The following is a 19,569-nucleotide window of genomic DNA, read 5'->3' on the forward strand; positions in this document are numbered from 1 at the left end:
TTTTCCCATCAGGTAGGAAGTACAAAAGCCTGAAGGCACACACTCAGTGATTCAGGAACAGCTTCTTCCCCTCTGCCATCTGATTCCTAAATGGACAGTGAACCCTTGAACACTGCCTCATTTTTTAATATATAATTTCTGGGGTTTTTTTGCACTATTTTTAATCTATTCAATATACCTATACTGTGATTTATTTATTTATTATTTTTCTTCTATGTTATGTAAAGCGGTGTGGGTTTCATTTCCTAAGTTACAGAGAAAGGTTGAACAAGTTAGGTCTTTATTCTTTGAGCGTAGAAGGTTGAGGGGGGACTTGATAGAGGTGTTTAAAATTATGAGGGGGATTGATAGAGTTGACGTGGTTAGACTTTTTCCATTGAGAGTGGGGAAGATTCAAACAAGAGGACATGGGTTGAGAATTAGAGGACAAAAGTTTAGGGGTATCATGAGGGGGAAACTTCTTTACTCAGAGAGTGGTAGCTGTGTGGAATAAGCTTCCAGCAGAAGTGGTTGAGACAGGTTCTATGTTGTCATTTAAAGTAAAATTGGATAGATATATGGACAAGAAAGGAATGGAGGGTTATGGGCTGAGTGCAGGTCGGTGGGACTAGGTGAGAGTAAGAGTTCGGCACGGACTAGAAGAGCCGAGATGGCCTGTTTCCATGCTGTAATTGTTATATGGTTATATGTATTGCATTAAACTGCTGCTTCTAAGTTAACAAATTCCACGACATACACCGGTGATAATAAACCGGATTCTGATTCTGATTCTAAAAAAGGAACAGCAGATGAATGAGAAGCTAAAGTGAGTCAGCAAGGAAAATGAAACCAAGCCATTCACTATCTGTTCCCTCCATAAAGAGTTTGCCCATCTCTTGTATTGCAAGCAACACACAAAATTCTGGTAGAACACAGCAGGCCAGGCAGCATCAACAGGAAGAGGTGTAGTCGACGTTTTGGCCCTACACCCTTCGTCAGAACTAACTGAAAGAAGAGATAGTAAGAGATTTGAAAGGGGGAGGAGGAGGGGGAGATCCGAAATGATAGGAGAAGACTGGTGGGGGAGGGATGAAGCTAAAAGCTGGGAAGTTGATTGGCTAAAGGGAAACAAAGCTGGAGAAAGAAAGAAAGGGGGAGGGGAACACCAGAGAAAGATGTAGAGCAGGCAAGGAGTGATCATGAGAGGGAAAGAGAGAGAGAGAGAGAAAAAAAGGGGAAAGAATAATAAATAAATAAATAAATAACGGATGGGGTAAGAAGGGGAGGTGGGGCATTAGCGGAAGTTAGAGAAATCAATATTCATGCCATCAGGTTGGAGGCTACCCAGGCGGAATATAAGGTATTGTTCCTTCAACCTGAGTGTGGCTTCATCTCGACAATAGAGGAGGCCGTGAATTGACATATCAGAATGGGAATGGGACGTGAGATTAAAATGTGTGGCCACTAGGAGATCCTGCTTCCTCTGGCGGACAGCGTAGGTGTTCAGCGAAGGTCATCAGGCAAGTCGTGGATAGACCCGAAGAGTGCTTGACATCTATTCAGGTGCTTGCATGGAAATTGTCACTTTAACAGGAACCAGTATAGGACACCATGCAGATGCAGTTTCCCAATGGCATTTTACACCTTCTCGCAACCTAAGGAATTCTGCGGAGTTACTTTTCGCAGCATACGTACAGAAACAAAAAGTGCCACGATTGTGATTCGAGACTCTTGAGAAGATACAATGAAAGAACAAGGTGAGGCTGGCCCAAGTTCAAACTTCAAATTGAATTTTAAACTCTTTCCATTGTTACAATCAATTTCTAAATTTGTTTCCTGTCACTGAAAACTCTGGTAAAGAAGCCATTCTATTAAAAGAAAACATAATGTAATAGCTTACCACACTTTATATGTAGCTGATGTTCTGAAAATAATGAAAATTCCTTTCTATTGAGGATTAAAAGAATTTATCAATTGTAATAGAAGTTATTCATTGTTGTGTAAGAATTTAGTAAATTTGAGAAAAAAAATGTTGGACTGAACAATAGTGGACATGAATTGAAAGAACACATTGATGATCAAAGGATGTACTAGCAAACCTTCTAAAATAATCAAACTTGTCCCCCACCCTACATCCCACCTACTAATAAGGAAGTCTCTTTGGGAAGGAAGTTGAAAAAAGCAGCTTTTCACGTAAGCAGTGCAATTTCCTTGTTCACAAATGCACTCAGAACATAGGAAATCTTAACAACAGGAAAAGGCTGGCTAGACCAACAAATTCATCCCCTTGTAACTTATCCTAACACTAACTTCTCAAAATAATTCTCAATTTTTTTTTCACCAAAATTTATTTTGCGTCCTAAATCCATTTGTTTGCCTGATAAGTTTTTAATGATTTTATAATTTTGCACTGGAAATAATATAATGGAAATGATCAGAAACCTTTTATCAGTTAGTAAAAACTTTTTCTTTTAAATAAAATAGTTTACTAATGTATTAAAACACTGTGATAAACAGCAGCACTGGAATCGAACATTTAATCTAAAGAGTCATTCATGTTAGCTAATGAGCATATTTTGAAAACATAAGAGAGTCTAATATAAAATACAATCTCCTTTTCTTGTATGTATACTTCATTAGTCATTGGGAGCTCATTTTAACTGCCTCAAACATGAGCGAATAGTCACCTTCTGTGTCACAATTTTTTTCTGATTTTATGATCTTTTAAGTAATATCACAGTTAACAGTGAGATGAGTTTTCATATGTACTACTGTGGATCAATTGTAAACAGCCCTGCTTCGCTACTCACTAACAGGAAAAAATATTGTCAATAGATTTTAAAAATGTAATTTAACTACTATTTTTCTAATTTCTCAGTACTCTTATATCTTTGTCATATGCAATACAATGTATTTTAGTCATTCACCTGGAGCATGTGATACCCGTGAGTGCATAGGGTGTGTCAATAGAGAATCCTCGATGCTTTCATAATAGGCAGTTAATTTAGTAAGTTCACAAAAAGATAAATAAAATAGTTATCTTTTCCCAGACAATAATTACACGTTTATTAAAATATGCATTGGTCATTCCATGGAAACTTATAACAGCCCAACTCCTTTAAAAAGTGCCACACGAGAGCATAATGTATTTATAGTGGGAGAGGGGTAAGAAACACGTATTTTACTAAGTGTGAATAAGATGGGTCAAAATGGAGGGAGCAGTTGTACTGAAATCAGTTATTATTTTAAATTTAGTTGGAATATTTCAGATTAAGGTTAACATAATAGAAGCGCTTACTTTTGTACAGACATCAATCGCAGTTTCCATCCTTCTAAATAAAGTGGATTACAGTTAATTGGGCCATCAGTTAATCAGGCCAGCTGTTTATTTGGGACAACTCTTAAAGAACAAAAACTAACTGAGAATATAGCCAGGATCTCCTTCATTTATTTGGGACAATATACCGCTTAACTGGGACAGGAGACTGTTGCTGATCAGTTTCTAACGACGTCAGTTGCGTGTGCCTGTGGGGCCATTAGACACTACAGTGTGCTTAGAGCAAAGTTCTTTAATAGCATTAGTTGCGTGTGTTTGTGTTCAAAAATCAGTGATTTTTGTCACTGATAGTTGGCATGAAATAAACAGTAAGGCAGTTCAGAACTGTTCTCTCTGTGGTTTCAAGCATTCAGGCTTGGAGATGCCAGAAACTTCTGGGGGAAAAAAAATGAAATGATTTCACTACTTTAGCAAGTAAGGGACAACGAAGAATTTGAGGGTATCGACAATAACCTTGAAAGAAAATGAAAATCTGGAGGATGCAATCATCGAAAGAATTGTATGAAAGCAGTACTAGGTGTCTGCACTGATTTTATTCATTTATAGTCATCTAGAAGAATACAGCAGTATACACTGGATGAATTCCTTCGTTGATAACTACTAGGAACTTGAAGAAGTCTCTGAACCAGTACATCATCTGTGGAAGCACAGCAGTCAACACACTTGGCCACTGGTATACCAACATTAAGAATGCATACCATAGCATCCCACACTCACACTTTAAAAAGTCCGTTCACCTGGCTGTACCTTTACTCCCAGCATATAGGTGGAGACTAAATACTGCAACACCAGTAGTGAGGATCAAGTAGGTATGGTCAAGGGCCGCAGAGGAGTGCTTACAGGACTGCTTTGAGTTGGTGCACTGGACAATATTCAGGGATTCATGTTCGAATCTGAATAAATACACCACTGATTTCATTAAGACCTGTGTGGATAAGTCACGAATCCACCAAAAACTGTGGATGAACCAGGAGATTTGTAGCCTACTTAGGGCTAGATCTGTGGCATTCAAGCCCACTGATCCAGAACTATACAAGAAGTTCAGGTACAACATATGGAAGGCAATTTTAAGAGCAAAATATCAACTCCAACTGAGGTTAGAGACAGAGTTGAATGCATATGAACTCATGCAGGGGTTGCAGACAATTTATTCCTACATTGTGAAACCTAACATCATGAATGGCTGTTATGCTTCACTCCTAGATGAGCTCAAAGCTTTTTATGCATGCTTTAAAAGGGGGACTAAAATTACATCTCTGCGAATCCTTACAGCATCTGGTGACTCTGTGATCTCTGTCTTGAAGGCTGATGTTAGAAAATCTTCAAGAAGGTCGACCCTCGCAAAGCCTCAGGGTCTGATACAGTGCATGGTAGTGCTCTGAAAACCTGTGACAACCAACTGGCAGGAGTGTTCAAGAACATCTCCAATCTCCCACTGCTGCAGTCGGAGGTTCCCACCTGCTTCAAAACTGCTATAATCATACCAGTGCCCAAGAAGAGCAGGGTGAGCTGTCTCAGTGACTATCGTTCAGTGGTGCTCACATCTACTGTGATGAAGTGCTTTGACTGCTTGCTCATGGCTAGAATCAGCTCCTGCCTAAGTAAGGACCTGGACCCACTGCAATATGCAATGTGCTTCGCTGCCGTTGCTACTGCGCGATCGAGAATCTCCGAAGGGGAAGGCCCCAAATCCTCGGCTTTGCCTATTGCCTGTTGCCAGGGCCGGAGTCGAAGCGCTCGGCAGAGATGGTGCTGGGTGCTGGGTGCTCGGTGTCGGAGGGCTGGTCGGAGGCTCGAAGTTTTCGGACAGACTGAAGAGTCGGCTATGGTCGGGTGCTTCCAGGGTGCTGCATTGGCAAGTTTGCAGCGCTGGAAGCTCATGGCAGGAAGAGAGTTTCTCTTCCTTCTACCGTCTGCGTGAGATGATGAGACTTTTGAGAGACTTTGAGACTTTTTTTTACCATGCCCATGGTCTGTTTTTTATCAAATTATGGTATTGTTTTGCACTGTTGTAACTATATGTTATAATTACGTGGTTTTTGTCAGTTTTTTTAGTCTTGGTTTGTCTTGTATTCCTGTGATATCATTCTGGAGGGACATTGTATCATTTCTTAATGCATGCATAACTAAACGGCAATAAAAGAGGACTGTATGTCCTCATAATCTAATCTAATCTCCACAATAGGTTTACCACAGATGTAATCTCACTGACTTTCCACTTGGCCTTCGATCTCCTGGACAATAGTAACACCTACACCAGGCTGCAGTTTACTAATTACAGCTCAGTGTTCAACACAATCATACTCTCATTTCTAATCAACAAGCTCCAAAACCTGAGCCTTTATAGCTCCCTCCGCAACTGGATCCTTGACTTCCCCATCTGGCAACCACAGTCTGTGCAGACTGTAAGAGACATCCTCCTCGCTGACAATCAGACCATAAGACTTAGGAACATAATTAGACCATTCTGCCCATCAAGTCTGCTCCACCAATCCACCATGGCTGATCCCAAATTCCACTCAATCCCATACACCTGACTTCTCGCCATATCTTTTGATGCCCTGATTGATCAAGGAATGATCAACTTCCGCCTTAAGTATATTCACAGACTTGGGCTCCACCGGAGTCTATGGCAGAGCACTCCACAGGTTTACTACTCTCTGGCTAAAAATATTCCTCCTCACCTCTGTTTTAAAAGGTCACTCCTCAATGTTGAGGCCATGCCCTCTAGTTCTGGATACCCCCACCATAGGAACTATCCTCTCCATATCCACACTATCTAGTCCTTTCAGCATTCGGTAGGTTTCAGTGAGATCCCCACCCCCACATTCTTCTAAATTCCAGTGAGTTCAAGCTCAGCTGCCAAATGCTCCTCATATGTTAATCCCTTCAATCCTGGAATCATCCTCGTGAACCTCATTTTGACTCCCTCCAATGACAACTCATGCTTTCTGAGATATGGGGCTCAAAACTGTTGACAATACTTGAAGTGCAGCCTAACTAGTGTCAGCATTATCTACTTGCTTTTATATTCTGTCTCCTTTGAAATAAATGACAACATTGCATTTGCCTTCTTTACCACAGACTCAACCTGTAAGTTAACCTTCTGGGAGTCTTGCACGAGGACTCCTAAGTCCCTCTGCACCTCTGATGTTGGAACCTTCTTCCCGTTTATATAATAGTCCGCACTGTTGTTCCTTTTACCAACATGCTTTATGATACATTTCCCAACACTATATTCCATCTGCCACTTTTTTTGTCCATTCTTCCAATTGCATTGCATCCTTAACACAACCTAACCTTCCACCTATCTTTGTATAATCCGCAAACTTTGCCACAAAGTCATCAATTCCATTATCTAAGTCATTGACAAACAATGTTAAAAGTAGTGGTCCCAGTACTGACCCCTGAGGAACACCACTAGTCACCAGCAGCTAAGCAGAAAAGGCCCCTTTTGTTCCCACTTGCTGCCTCCTGCCTGTCAGCCATTCCGCTATCCATACCAGTATATTTCCTGTAATGTCATTGGATTTCATCTTGTTAAGCAGCCTCATGTGTGGCACCATATCAAATGTCTTCTGAAAATGCAAGTAAATCATATCTACTGTGTCTCCTTTGTCCACCCTGCTAGTTACATCCACAAACTCAAAACTGTTGACAATACTTGAAGTGCAGCCTGACTAGTGTCAGCATTATCTCCTTGCTTTTATATTCTATCCCCTTTGAAATAAATGCCAACATTACATTTGCCTTCTTTACCACAGACTCAACCATGAAGAATTCTAACAGATTTGTCAGGCAAGATTTCCCTTCACAGAAATCATGCTGATTTTGACTTATTTTATCATTACTTTTCAAGTATCCTGAAACCTCATTCTTAATAATGGACTCCAACACTTTCACAACCACTGAAGTTAGGCTAACTGGCCTATAATTTCTTCTTTTGTCTTCCTCTCTTCTTGAAGAGTGGAGTGACATTTGCAATTTTCCAGTCCCCCAAGACCATGTCAGAATCACGTAATTCTTGAAAGATCATGACCAAATGCATCCAATACCTCTTCGCAACCCCTCTCAGGACTCTGAGATGTAGTCCATCTGGTCTAGGTGACATATCCACCTTAAGACCTTTGAGTTTGCCTAGCACTTTTTCCTTTGTAATAGTGATGGCACTCACTCCTGCTCACTTGCACTCACGGACCTCTACAGCTAGTATCTTCCACAGTAAAGACTGAAGCAAAGTACTTAAGTTCATGTGCCTTTTCATTGCCCCCATTACTACCTCACCAGCATAATTTTCCAGTGGTTCAATATAAACTCTCACCTCTCTTCTATTCTTTAAATAATTGAAAAAAAATTGGTATCCTGCTTTATATTATTGGCTAATTTACCTTCATATTTCATCTTTTCTCTTCTTATAGCTTTTTTATTTGCCTTTTGTTAGACTTTAAAAGCTTCCCAATCATCCAACTTCCTACTCACTTTTGCTACCTTATATGCCCCTTCCTTGGCTTTAATGCAGTTCTTAAGTTCCGTTGTCAGCCACGGTTGCCTCGCCCTGCCTTTTAAGAACAACAACTTCTATGGGACATATCTATCCTGCAGTTTGTGAACCATTCCCAGAAACTTCAGCCACCTCTTTTCTGCCATTATCCCCACCATTATCTCCTTTCAATCCTCTGGGCAAGTTCCTCTCTCTTTGCCTCTGTAATTACTGATGCATGTAACTTACGCTTTACCCTCTTAAGCTACAGTACGAGTTCAATTATATTATGATCACTGCCTCCTAAGGGTTTCTTTATGTTAAGCTGACTAATAAAATCTGGGTTATTTTACAACACCTAAGATAGCCTTTCCCCTAGTAGGCTCGAGCACAAGCTGCTCTAAAAAGCTATCTTGTAGGCATTCAGCAATTTCCCTGTCTTGCGATCCGACACCAACCTGATTTTCCCAGTCCCCTTGCATATTGAAGTCCCCCATTGCAACTGTGACATTAGCCTTATTGCAAGCCCTTTCCAGCTCCCTTTGCAATCTCAACCTCACATCTTGGCTACTATTTGGACACCTGTATATGATTCCCATTGTGTTTTTTTTTCACTCTTGCATTCTTAACTCCACCCACAAAGATTTGACATTCTCTGACCCCATGTCAGCTCTTTCCAGAGATATAATGAAGGCTATTATTTTGTCTAAAAAATTCACATCATCAGGTTTTAAAAATGTAGTTGTCTGAAATAAAAGCAAAATACTGGACACATATATAGATAGGAAAATAGAGTTAACAGTTCAGGTTTAGGAACTTTCATCAGAATTATGACTTATTGAGTATTTCCAGTATTTTCTGCTTCTAATTAAAGTTTCAGAATTGTTCATTACGTGCTCCCTGTTATGGAATTTCATAACTAGATTTTAAAATAATGTTTAATTTTATTTCAAACTATTAGCCATGCTAATATGCTATAGTAGCAGGGTTGATGTTTGTTATCACATGGAAGGTGCTTTATTAATGCAAAAAGTGCCAGTTTAAGAATTAAAAGAATCTATAAACAACAATAAAATAAATAAACAATTATTTTATTTTTGATGCTAAATATTGAAGGATAAATACTAGCAAGTCACAGGGAAAACTTCTGTGCACTTTTCCAGTCTGGGTCTGGGTTTAACATCTGATCTGAAAGGTACTAGCTCAGCATTACAAAAAGACCACAAAAATAGTGAAAATGGCACAGTCCATCACAGGTAAAGCCCTCCCCAGCTTTGAGCACGTTTTCATGGAGCACTGTCACGGGAAAGCAGCATCCATCATCAAGGACCCCCACCATCCAGGCCATGCTCTCTTCTCACTGCTGCCATCAGGAAGAAGGTACAGAAGCCTTAGGTCCACACCACCAGGTTCAGGAACAGTTATTACCCCTCAACCATCAGGGTCTTCAATCGGATAACTTCAATCACCCCATCACTGAACAGTTTCCCAGAACCTATAGACTCAATTTCAAGTTGACTTCATCTCATGTTCTTGACATTAATTGCTTATTTATTTATTATTATTATTAATTTACTTTTTTTTGTATTTGCACAGTGTTGTCTTTTACACATTGGTTGGGGTGGTCTTTCATTGATTCTGTTGTGTTTCTTGTAGTTACTGTGAATGTCCACAAGAAAATGAATCTCAGCATTTTATATATTGACATATATATAATTTTAAATAAATTTACTTTGAACATTTTATGTTTAATGCTTAAAATAAGACTGATGTCTCAATATTCTGGCAAATTAAACAAAAGGGATTACAATTATATTGTTTCTTATATCTGAACTAAAATCCCTTGAAACAATGAATGAATTTTAAAACATTGCCAAAATTTTGATAATTTGCTTGAGTTAACCTATACAAGTTTGGTTTAATGCTAATTAACTGGATAATAGATTTTGTCTAATGTTGTACACTCTCTAGTTTGTAATTAATTTCCATTTTACTTGTAACCAATACATTTTTTGCAGAATATATTTAAAGTGATTGTCAATGTGCATTTATTTTTACATTTCATTTAGATCTCCTTTGACCTCGCAGAATATACTGCTGATGTTGATGGTGTCGGCACTCTGAGGCTACTGGATGCCATTAAAACCTGTGGCCTTATTAATTCAGTGAAGTTCTACCAAGCCTCCACTAGTGAGCTCTTTGGCAAAGTACAGGAAATTCCTCAGAAGGAGACTACCCCTTTCTATCCTCGGTCACCGTATGGCAAGTATCCTAATGTATTTGTGTGTGTTGAATGTATGTCATTGTTCAGAGTATTTGATTGAAATGTAGTGTCATGCCCAAGATTTTTGTTTGGTTATGGGGTTTACCTATAACTTGGCAATTAAAAATTGTTTTCAAGTTAATGTAAGGGGTTGGTATTATAAATCGAAGGCTCATAAATAACTCAGTGGGTGCTGCACATTTTCAATGTCAAAAGTATGCCATCCAGTACTCTTCCAAGACTGGATTCACGATGTTGGCAAATGAGGCCTGATCAAGTCTGTGTTGTGATTGGAAATGAGAAGTGCAGGAAAGGCTATTACAACTCAGCAGTGGGTGATAGGGAGGGGCAGGGTTTGGATGTTGGAGATTGCACAGAGTGATGGATGAGTGTGAAGTTTTGTTGGCTGGGAGATCAAGAAGTTGATTTGGGGCCTTTGATTTAGAAGGTCACAGGCTGACAGGTTGGGGTGTTGGGTATCCTGAATTCAGATGGATAATGAGGTGGTGATGGGATTCAGCATAGTATGGGAGGTATGAATCCAAAGGTTGAAAGGTAAGTAATTGATTTATCTGAGAGCAATCTTAATCCATGACTTTACTGGAAAGACCAAGTTGTCATGGGGTTGTCCAACAATGATTGTTGGTTATTGAACATGTTGTCATAGAAAGCACCAAGCTGAAAAGATCTATGCATTTAAAGATAGCGGGAAGTAGCAGGTTCCGGTAGTGGGAGAGATCATAGGAGCCAGACAGTCTGTCAACACATTGGGTAACTACTACATCCCAGCATTGGCCCAAACTAACCATGCTAAGCCAGGGAATAGCAAAGAACTTCAGATCTCCGCGGTAACTGGCTGCCTGCCCGCACAGACTGGCCAGCAGTAGTCCACACAGGCAGATACTGCTCACTCCACAATGAGACACATGGTGATGAGATCACTTTGACCATTTCATTGCTGCATGTGAACTAGTGAAGCTTTGAATTTTCAACTAGATTTCTGGTGTAGTGGCACGAATGATTCCTTTTATTTATCTATCGCACTTGTGCTGTTGTTCTTGAGTGCTAAGAGAGTTGGTAATGTAATAGGTTTAACTACTTAACAAAGGGTTGCAATTCTTCTGTTTAATTAAGTTCTGTTCTCATGGATCCGCTCGTTCTGTTTGAAGCTTCACCAAAGTGGCTGATTTTAGTGAACTTGTACAAATGAGGCAGGCTAATCTGTTGTGTGGACTATCACAAATCATTACATTCTACTAAGAGCACAGTTGCACAGCTAGCACAGGTGCAATGACAGAGATTCAATTCTGAACAATGGTGCTCTTTGAGTTTCCAAATTGTCTCTGTATCCATGTGAATTTCCTCTGGATTCTCTCAAAGGCAAGTATATTAACTTGGCACTGTAAATTACCCCTAGAGTGTAGGTGAGTCATAAAGCCTGGGGGGTGGGTGGGATAGTGGGAGTGTGGGTGTGTGGGTTTAATGAAAGAGATTCATAAGAGTGTAAATGGGTGCTTGATAGTTACTGCTGACTCGGTGGGCAGAATGTTCTGTTTCCAATTTATATCACCTACATTGCATCATTGTGCAAAATTAATGTCTATCTAATCTATCCCTCAGAGGGACCGAGCATTTTATTGATCTTTTCAGGCAAAAAATAATAATCTAACACAGCACAGATGATAACTAAATTTAAAAGGGAGAACTCAATTTGTTTCAAATCAGAGGTAAAGAGGTTCTTTACTTATTCTGTGAATATTAAATCACCCCATTTTACTTATATTTCCCTTGCGCCCCTAACTCCTGGTGGAGTCGTCGGCGCGTCATCATGACAAGCTTGGCACCAGTCTGTTCCATCTGTCGTGGTTATGTGCCAGAGCCTGGGTCACCGCAAATGTTTTCCCTGTCCATTCTTTAATGTTGTCCATCCATCTTTTCCTCTGTCTACCTCTTCTTCTTTTCCCCTCCACAGTTCCTTGTAGAACGGTCTTTGCAAGGCCACTGGATCTTTTACGTGGCCGTACCATCTCAGCTTTCTTTTCTTCACCGTTGTGAAAAGGTCTTCATGGGGGCCAATGTGGTGCTGGATGGTCTTGCGGACCTGCTCGTTTGTGTTGTGGTCCAAGTATGAGATGCCCAAGATGTTGTGATAGCATCTCATTTGCAATGCCTGTATCTTCCTCTGTAGCTCTGCTGTGAGGGTCCATGTCTCACATGCGTACACGAAGATGGAGAATACCAATGCATGCAGGAATCTGATCTTGTACTTCATGGTGATGTTGCTGTCCCTCCATATTGTCTTGAGTTTGGATAGTGCAGTCACTGTCTGTGTGGTTCTTGCCAGGACTTCTGGTCTTGATCCTTCATCACTGATGATTGCCCCCAGGTATTTGAACTGCTGCACTGTCTCAAGTTTCTGACCATGGACTGAGATGTCCGTTATGATGGCACCGTTGGCATTTGCCATGAGCTTGGTTGTCTCAGCACTTATTTCCATTCCAAACTTTGTGGAGGCTCTGTCAAGATGGCTGACCAGGTTGGCCAGTTCATCCTCTTTTCCTGCAAGTCCATCAATGTCATCAGCAAATCTTAGGTTTGTGATGTTCCTCCCTCCGATGCTGGCTGTGCCCACATGATCTTCAAGGGCAACACTCATGATTCGTTCCAGGAAGACGTTGAAGAGAGTGGGGGAGAGGAGGCAGCCCTGACAGACTCCTACAGAGGTATGGAACCATTCCCCGATGGTGCCCTGAGCAAGTACTGCACTGGTTGCCTTGGCGTAAAGCTGATGGATTGTATGAATCAGCTTCTAACTATGTTGAATTTCTTCATGGTGGCCCATAAGGCATCATGCCAGGCTCTGTCAAACGCCTTCTTGAAGTCTATGAAGATGAGGTAGAACTCTCTCTGGTGCTGAAGGTGTTTCTCGCAGAGGGTGCGGAGGTTGAAAATCTGCTCAGTGGTGCTTCTGCCCTTACAGAAGCCTGCTTGCTTCTTGGCAATGATGTCTTCTGCCTGAGGTCTCAGTCTGTTCAAAATGATTCTGAGCATTACTTTGCTTACATGGCTGATCAAACTGATGGTATGGTAATTCTGGCAAAGTCGGAGATTGCCTTTCTTGGGAAGCACAATGATCAGCGACTGAGTCCAAGGTTTCGGCCATTTACCTGTCTGCCAGATCTTATTGCAGATGGTGGTAAGCATGTTTACCGTGGCCTCTCCTCCATGCTTCAGCAGTTTAGCAGGGATGTTGTCAACTCCTGCTGACTTCCCGCACTTCAGTGATCGTATTGCCACTTCAACTTCTTCACGCATGATTGGATAGTCTTCCTCATTGGAAGATTCCTGCACATTCAGCATGCTTGGATCCCATTTGCTCTGATAGTTGTACAGTTCTGAACAGTACTCTGTCCCCCTTTCCATTATTTCCTTTTCTTCTGTGAGACTTTTGCCATTTTTGTCTTGGATGGTGTTCACTTTGGCTTGTTTTTCTTTGGTAAGATCTTTCACCAGTTGGAATGCTTTCTTTGTGTTGTTGTTGGAGAGGCTGTCTTCAATGTCCACTCATTGTTTAGCTATCCATCTTTGCTTTGCTTCCTTCATTTCCCTCCTGATTTCCTTGTTGATTTTCCTGTATTCTGTTGATCCCTCTGCTGTGTTTTTATCTTTCCTTAATTTCCTTCTTATGTCACACATATCCATAGAACCCGCCTGTCCCTCACCTCCAGTCCCGACACTTTGACCTTTTCAATCTGTCCCGCGCTTGAATGGTCCAAATGTCATGTCATTCCTTGCTTTTGGAGCCAGGCCCTGTCACTTCAATTCACACACAAAATGCTGGAGGACCTCTGCAGGTCAGGCAGCGTCTATGGAAGAGAATAAAAAGCCGACATTTTGGGCCGAGACCCCTCATCAGATCTGAAAGAAAGGAGAAAGAAACCAGAAAAAGGTGGAGGGGAGGGTAAGCAGTACAAGCTGGCAAGTGCACCTCATATTGTGTGTGAGCAGCCTCCAACGTGACGAATATACACATATCACATATTGCCTTGTTTACTGTGGTTAAATGTTAATCCTCCAAATTAAAGTTGCTTGGAAGTAATTAGTAGGAGATTTTCAAGAGCAATCTTGAGACATCTGCCTGAATTTTCTGTCCCTTTTGGCAATGCACATGAAACCAGAAACTGTGGAGTAATGAAGTAAGATGTTTTGCCATGTAGCCATGCTTTTCAAATGTCACAGCAATAAATTTAATCTGGATCTAATACTGAGGTTCTAGATATTGAAATTAAAAACAAGCTCTTTCAATGACCCAAAATACTTCATTCAGTGAGTAGCTTACTTATATGGGTAAGTTAGTTAGCTACCCATGCTGGAAGCAGCCATGTGACCTTCAGACAACAATCATTTTGGCTTCAGCTGGGATGCTGCTTGTAGTTGGATCGCCTGCTAACATTAGCATTGAGGCAAATATGACTAAAGCAATTTGGATAAAGTGTCAGCAAATATTTGGTACTTCAAAGTTCAAAGTAAATTTATTATCAAAGTACGAAGGTGTCACCATATACTACTCTGAGATTGATTTTCTTGTGGGCATTCACAGTACAGCAAAGAAATAAATTAGAATATATGAATAACTACACACAAAGACTGACAAACAACGATGTACAAAAGACGAGAAACTGCAAATACAAAATAAAACGAGCAATAATAAAACATAAATAAATAAATAAATAATACTGAGAACATGAGTTGCAGGCTCCTTGTAAGTTAGTCCATTGTTTGTGGAATCAGTTCTGAGTTGAGATGACCGAAGTCATCCATGCTAGTTCAGTAGCCTGATGGTTGAAGGGTAATAACTGTTTCTGAGCCTGGTGGTGCGGGACCTCAGGCTCCTGTACCTCCTTCCAGATGGTAGCAGTGAGAAGAGAGCATGGTGGTTGTCGCTGGTGATTGAAGGTGCTTTCTTGTGGTAGCATTTCTTGTCGATGTACTCCATAGTGGGGACGGCTTTTCCTGTGACGGACTGGGCTGCATGCATGATTTTTTTGTCAGCTCCTTCACTCTTGGGCATTGATATTTGATGATATTGTACTCTGGCCTGTTAGTAATCTTTCAAAGAGTATGATACAAAGTGGAAGTGGGAAAAGGCAAGAAAATACTAAATGCAGATTGCCTGCATGTAGGCTTTTCTCATTTCGACTTAAACAGTTCATTTGATGTTACCAGAACACCTGTTATTAGCAAATCATTATTTGCAAATTTTTACTGTGTTTACATCTACTTTAGAATGATCAGTGCTGACTTGTAGGGTATTTTTTATTTTACAGGGGCGGCCAAGCTTTACGCATACTGGATTGTGGTGAACTTCAGGGAGGCTTACAACCTTTTTGCTGTCAATGGCATTCTTTTCAATCATGAAAGTCCAAGACGAGGTTAGAAATACTGACACATTTAATCTGCTTTAAACTATTTCTAGTTTTATTTCCTTTGAGTTTTATTTTAAATTTGGAATGTAAGGTATTTAGGTGGTTGTGAAAATATTTGCATTGTATACTGGGGTGCCCTCTTCATTTACCTGATGAGGTAACCCTAGCCTTTGGCCAGGAGTAGATATCTCCAGGTGGTGCCCAACCTTCCGAGAGTGTTTCTTCATCAAATCAGCAGAAGTTTAGACTAACAATATTTCCTCATGAGCAATATTCAAAAGAAAATGTTATCAATTTTAATCTTTATTGTGTTGATTCTTCTGAGTAAACAAATTGTATTCTGCCTAGAATTTTTGGGGCATCCGAATGAGTGCGCACAAATGTCATTAATATAGTGGGGAAAAATCCCTATTGATTGCATGAACTCGTATTTTGAGAATAATGCCTCACAATTACACCATTGGGAGCGTTAATGGGGGAGCTTTGTGTCAATGTTTTACCATTGTCGACAGTGTTCCTCCTACTGGGGTGGAAGTCACCGAGGATGGAGTGATGGAGTTCTAGCAAGTGAGATACAGATGAGTTGGAGAAATTGCTGTCATTAGCTCGTTAATTAGTAGAGTGGGAACTGAACAAAGGGTGAAAGACACAGCTGGTGTTGGGGTGGGCAGTAAGGATCCTAAACACCACTGGTGTTGGAGAGGAGGAGATATGGATTGGAGACACAACTGGAGTTAAGGGGTGGGGTTAAGCATCAGGGACATTGTCTGTGTTGGGACTTGGGATAAGGATTGGAGACACTGTTGGTGTTGGTGGTTGGGGGGGTAGGTATCTGTGACAATGCTGGTGTTGAGACTGGGTGTAAGGATCAGAGACTGTTGATGTTGGGACTGGGATTAAGGATCGGAGACACAGTTGGTGTTGGGACTGGAGTTAAGGATTGGAGACACTGTTGGTGTTGGTTGTGGGGTGGGTGGTAAAGATTGGAGACACGGTGTTTGTGGAGGGGTAGGGATCAGAGACAGTGCTGGTGTTGTGACTAGGTGTAAGGATCAGAGACAGTATTGGTATTGGCTGAGAGGGAGGATTGGAGACACTGCTGGTCTTGGGTTGAGGTTAAGGAGCAGAGACATTGTTGGAATTGGAGAGGGAGGATTGGAGACACTGTTGGTGTTGGCATTGGGGTTAAGGACTGGAATGTACTGGTGTTGGGACTGGGGGTAAGGATTGGAGACTCTGTTGGTTTTGGGATGGGGTAAGGATTGGAATCTGCTGGTTTTGGGACTGAGTTAAGGATCAGAGATACTGCTGATGTCATGTTTGGGGTAAAGGATTGGACTCACTCCTGGCATTGGTTGGGTGGGTAACGATTGGAGGTACTGCTGGTATTGGGACTCCGGGGAAGGATCGGACACACTGTTGGTATTGGGACTCCGGGGAAGGATCGGAGACACTATTGGTATTGGGACTCCGGAGAAGTATCAGAGACAGTATTGGTGTTGGGACTAGGTGTAAGGATCAGAGACACTACTGGTGTTGGTTGAGGGGTATGATTGGAGACACTGCTGGTCTTGGGTTGAGGCTAAGGAGCAGAGACAATGTTGGAATTGGAGGGGGAGGATTGGAGACACTGTTGGAATTGGGACTCCAGGGAAGGATCGGAGACACTGTTGGTATTGGGACTCCGGGGAAGGATCGGAGACACTGTTGGTGTTGTGACTCGGAGTAAGGATTGGAGACACTTTGGTGTTTGTAGTGGGGGTTTCTGAATTGGAGACACGTTTGGTGTTTGTGGTGGGGGTTTCTGAATTGGAGACACTTTTGGTGTATGTGGTGGGGGTTTCTGAATTGGAGACACTGCCAGTGTTGGGTCTGAGGTTAAGGAGCCGAGGCATTGTTGGTGTTGGGACTGGGAATAAGTATCGGAGACACCGCTGGTTTTGGGACTCGGGGTAATGATTGGAGACATTGTTGGGGCTGCTGTTGGGGTGTAAGAATTGGAGACACTGCTGGTTTGGGACAAGGGGATAAGGGTTGGAGACACTGCTGATGTTGGGATTGGGGTTAAGGGTCGGAGACACTGTTGGTGTTGGAACTCAGGTTAAGGATCAGAGACGCTTGGTATTGGTGGGAGGGTGGAGTAAGAATTGAAGACACTGTTGGTGTCGGGTCTGTGCTTAAGGATCGGAGTCTACTGGTGTTGTGACTGGGGTTAAGGATCGGAGTCTGCTGGTGTTGTGACTGGGGTTAAGGATTGGCAACACTGTTGGTGTTGGGACTTTTGGTCAGGATTGGAGACACTGTTGGATTTGGTGTTGGGATGTAAGAATTGGAGACACTGTTAGTGTTGGGACTGGAGTTAAGGATCGTTGACACTGTTGGTATTGAGGCTGGGGTTAATTTCATTGACACTGTTGGTATTGAGGCTGGGGTTAAGATCGGAGACACTGTTGGTATTGAGGCTGGGGTTAAGATTAGAGACACTGCTGGTGTAATGATTAGGGTTAATGATCAGAGAAACTTGCAGTTGGAGGTATAAGGATCAGAGACACTGTTGGTGTAGGGACTGGGTGTAAGGATCAGGGACCTTTGGTGTTGAGACAGGGGTTAATGATAAGAGAGCCTGCTGGTGTTGGGACTGGGTGTAAGTATCAGAGACACTTTTGGTGTTTGCTCTGGGATTAATGTCTCCGATCCAATGTCTCCAATGGACAATGGACAATGTCTCCAATCCACTACATAATGTACTGGGTGGGCACAGGGGTACATTCAGCCAGAGACTCATTCCACCGAGATGCAACACAGAGCGTCATAAGAAGTCATTCCTGCCTGTGGCCATCAAACTTTACAACTCCTCCCTTGGAGGGTCAGACACCCTGAGCCAATAGGCTGGTCCTGGACTTATTTCCTGGCATAATTTACATATTACTATTTAACTATTTATGGTTTTATTACTATTTAATTATTTATGGTGCAACTGTAATGAAAACCAATTTCCCTCAGGATCAATAAAGTATGGCTATGACTATGACTAAGCAACGGACACTGTTGGTATTGGGACTCAGGGTAAGGATAGTAGACTCTGCTGGTGTTGATGCTAATGGTAAGGATCGGAGACTTTGCTGCTTTTGGGTTGTTGATAACAATTGGATACACTGTTTCTTTCTGAGTTTGATACCCCTGCTGCTAATGTATGGATCCTTTCATATTGGTGCAGAAACCTGTCCAAATGTGGTTTTGTTTTTTTTCCAATCCATCTTCAGCTTCTTGAACCAGCCTCTTACTATCATGAAAGGTCATGCGCTTGAAATGTTAAATCTATTTCTTTCTTAGCAGATGGTGTCTGGGATCTGCTAAGTATTCCCAGCATTTTATGTGCTAGTTTACCCTTCCTGGTAAGGCTCATCTGTGAACGTAGGAACAGTTCATTTTTCCTAATTTCAGGGTCCAGCTAGAGATGCTTACCAATGGCTAAACGTGTTGTTATATTTGACCTTTCCACTTGGGAATAATCTACATCTATAAAAAATATCCAGATCAATTTCATGAATATTGACCCCACTTTAATTTTGAAAGTTATTTTTGCATCAACAATGCCACATACATTTTTAGCCCATGGTTTGATATGACATTGACATTGCTCATTCATTTCAGTATCATTAAATACTTTTATAGTTTTCTACTCTAATTGTTTCCCTTCCTTTAATATTTTGCTTGATTATCGCAATTTTGGTTCACTGTGCACTCTTGTACACAGAGCTGGTGTCCTGTGCTTGTAATAATTAAAGCAAATCTGAACTGATAAACTTGAACCGTGGGTTACTGTGGCAAAGGTTGCAGTATTTCTAACCTTACTTTCTGGAGACACCATTTGTTGTCCTGTGACTTGGACTCAGTGTTGGAGCTCCCATCATTTCTCATGCCATGAGTCTGCATACAGCATTCTCATTAATGTGCTTCCCAAGCTTAAACTTATTTACATTTTTAAAGGACTAGCATAAATCCCCAGGGACTGACAAGGTGTCCCTCGGACCCTGTGGGAAGCAAGTGCAGAAATTGCAGCATCCCTAGCAGAGATATTTAA

At 41.4% G+C, this 19,569-nt stretch overlaps 1 protein-coding gene across 1 annotated transcript in view; it reads left to right on the forward strand.

The window, feature by feature from the left end:
- The window catches only part of gmds (GDP-mannose 4,6-dehydratase), a 657,689-nt gene that overhangs the window by 223,061 nt on the left and 415,059 nt on the right, over nucleotides 1–19,569 (forward strand). The window contains exons 5-6 of the mRNA XM_072283399.1: nucleotides 9,866–10,058; nucleotides 15,387–15,491. Of these exons, the coding sequence (XP_072139500.1) occupies nucleotides 9,866–10,058; nucleotides 15,387–15,491 (298 nt within the window). The remainder of the gene's footprint in view (nucleotides 1–9,865; nucleotides 10,059–15,386; nucleotides 15,492–19,569) is intronic.

Source organism: Mobula birostris, chromosome 19 (assembly GCF_030028105.1).
Source record: "Mobula birostris isolate sMobBir1 chromosome 19, sMobBir1.hap1, whole genome shotgun sequence".
In the NCBI taxonomy this organism is placed as follows: Eukaryota; Metazoa; Chordata; class Chondrichthyes; order Myliobatiformes; family Myliobatidae; genus Mobula; species Mobula birostris.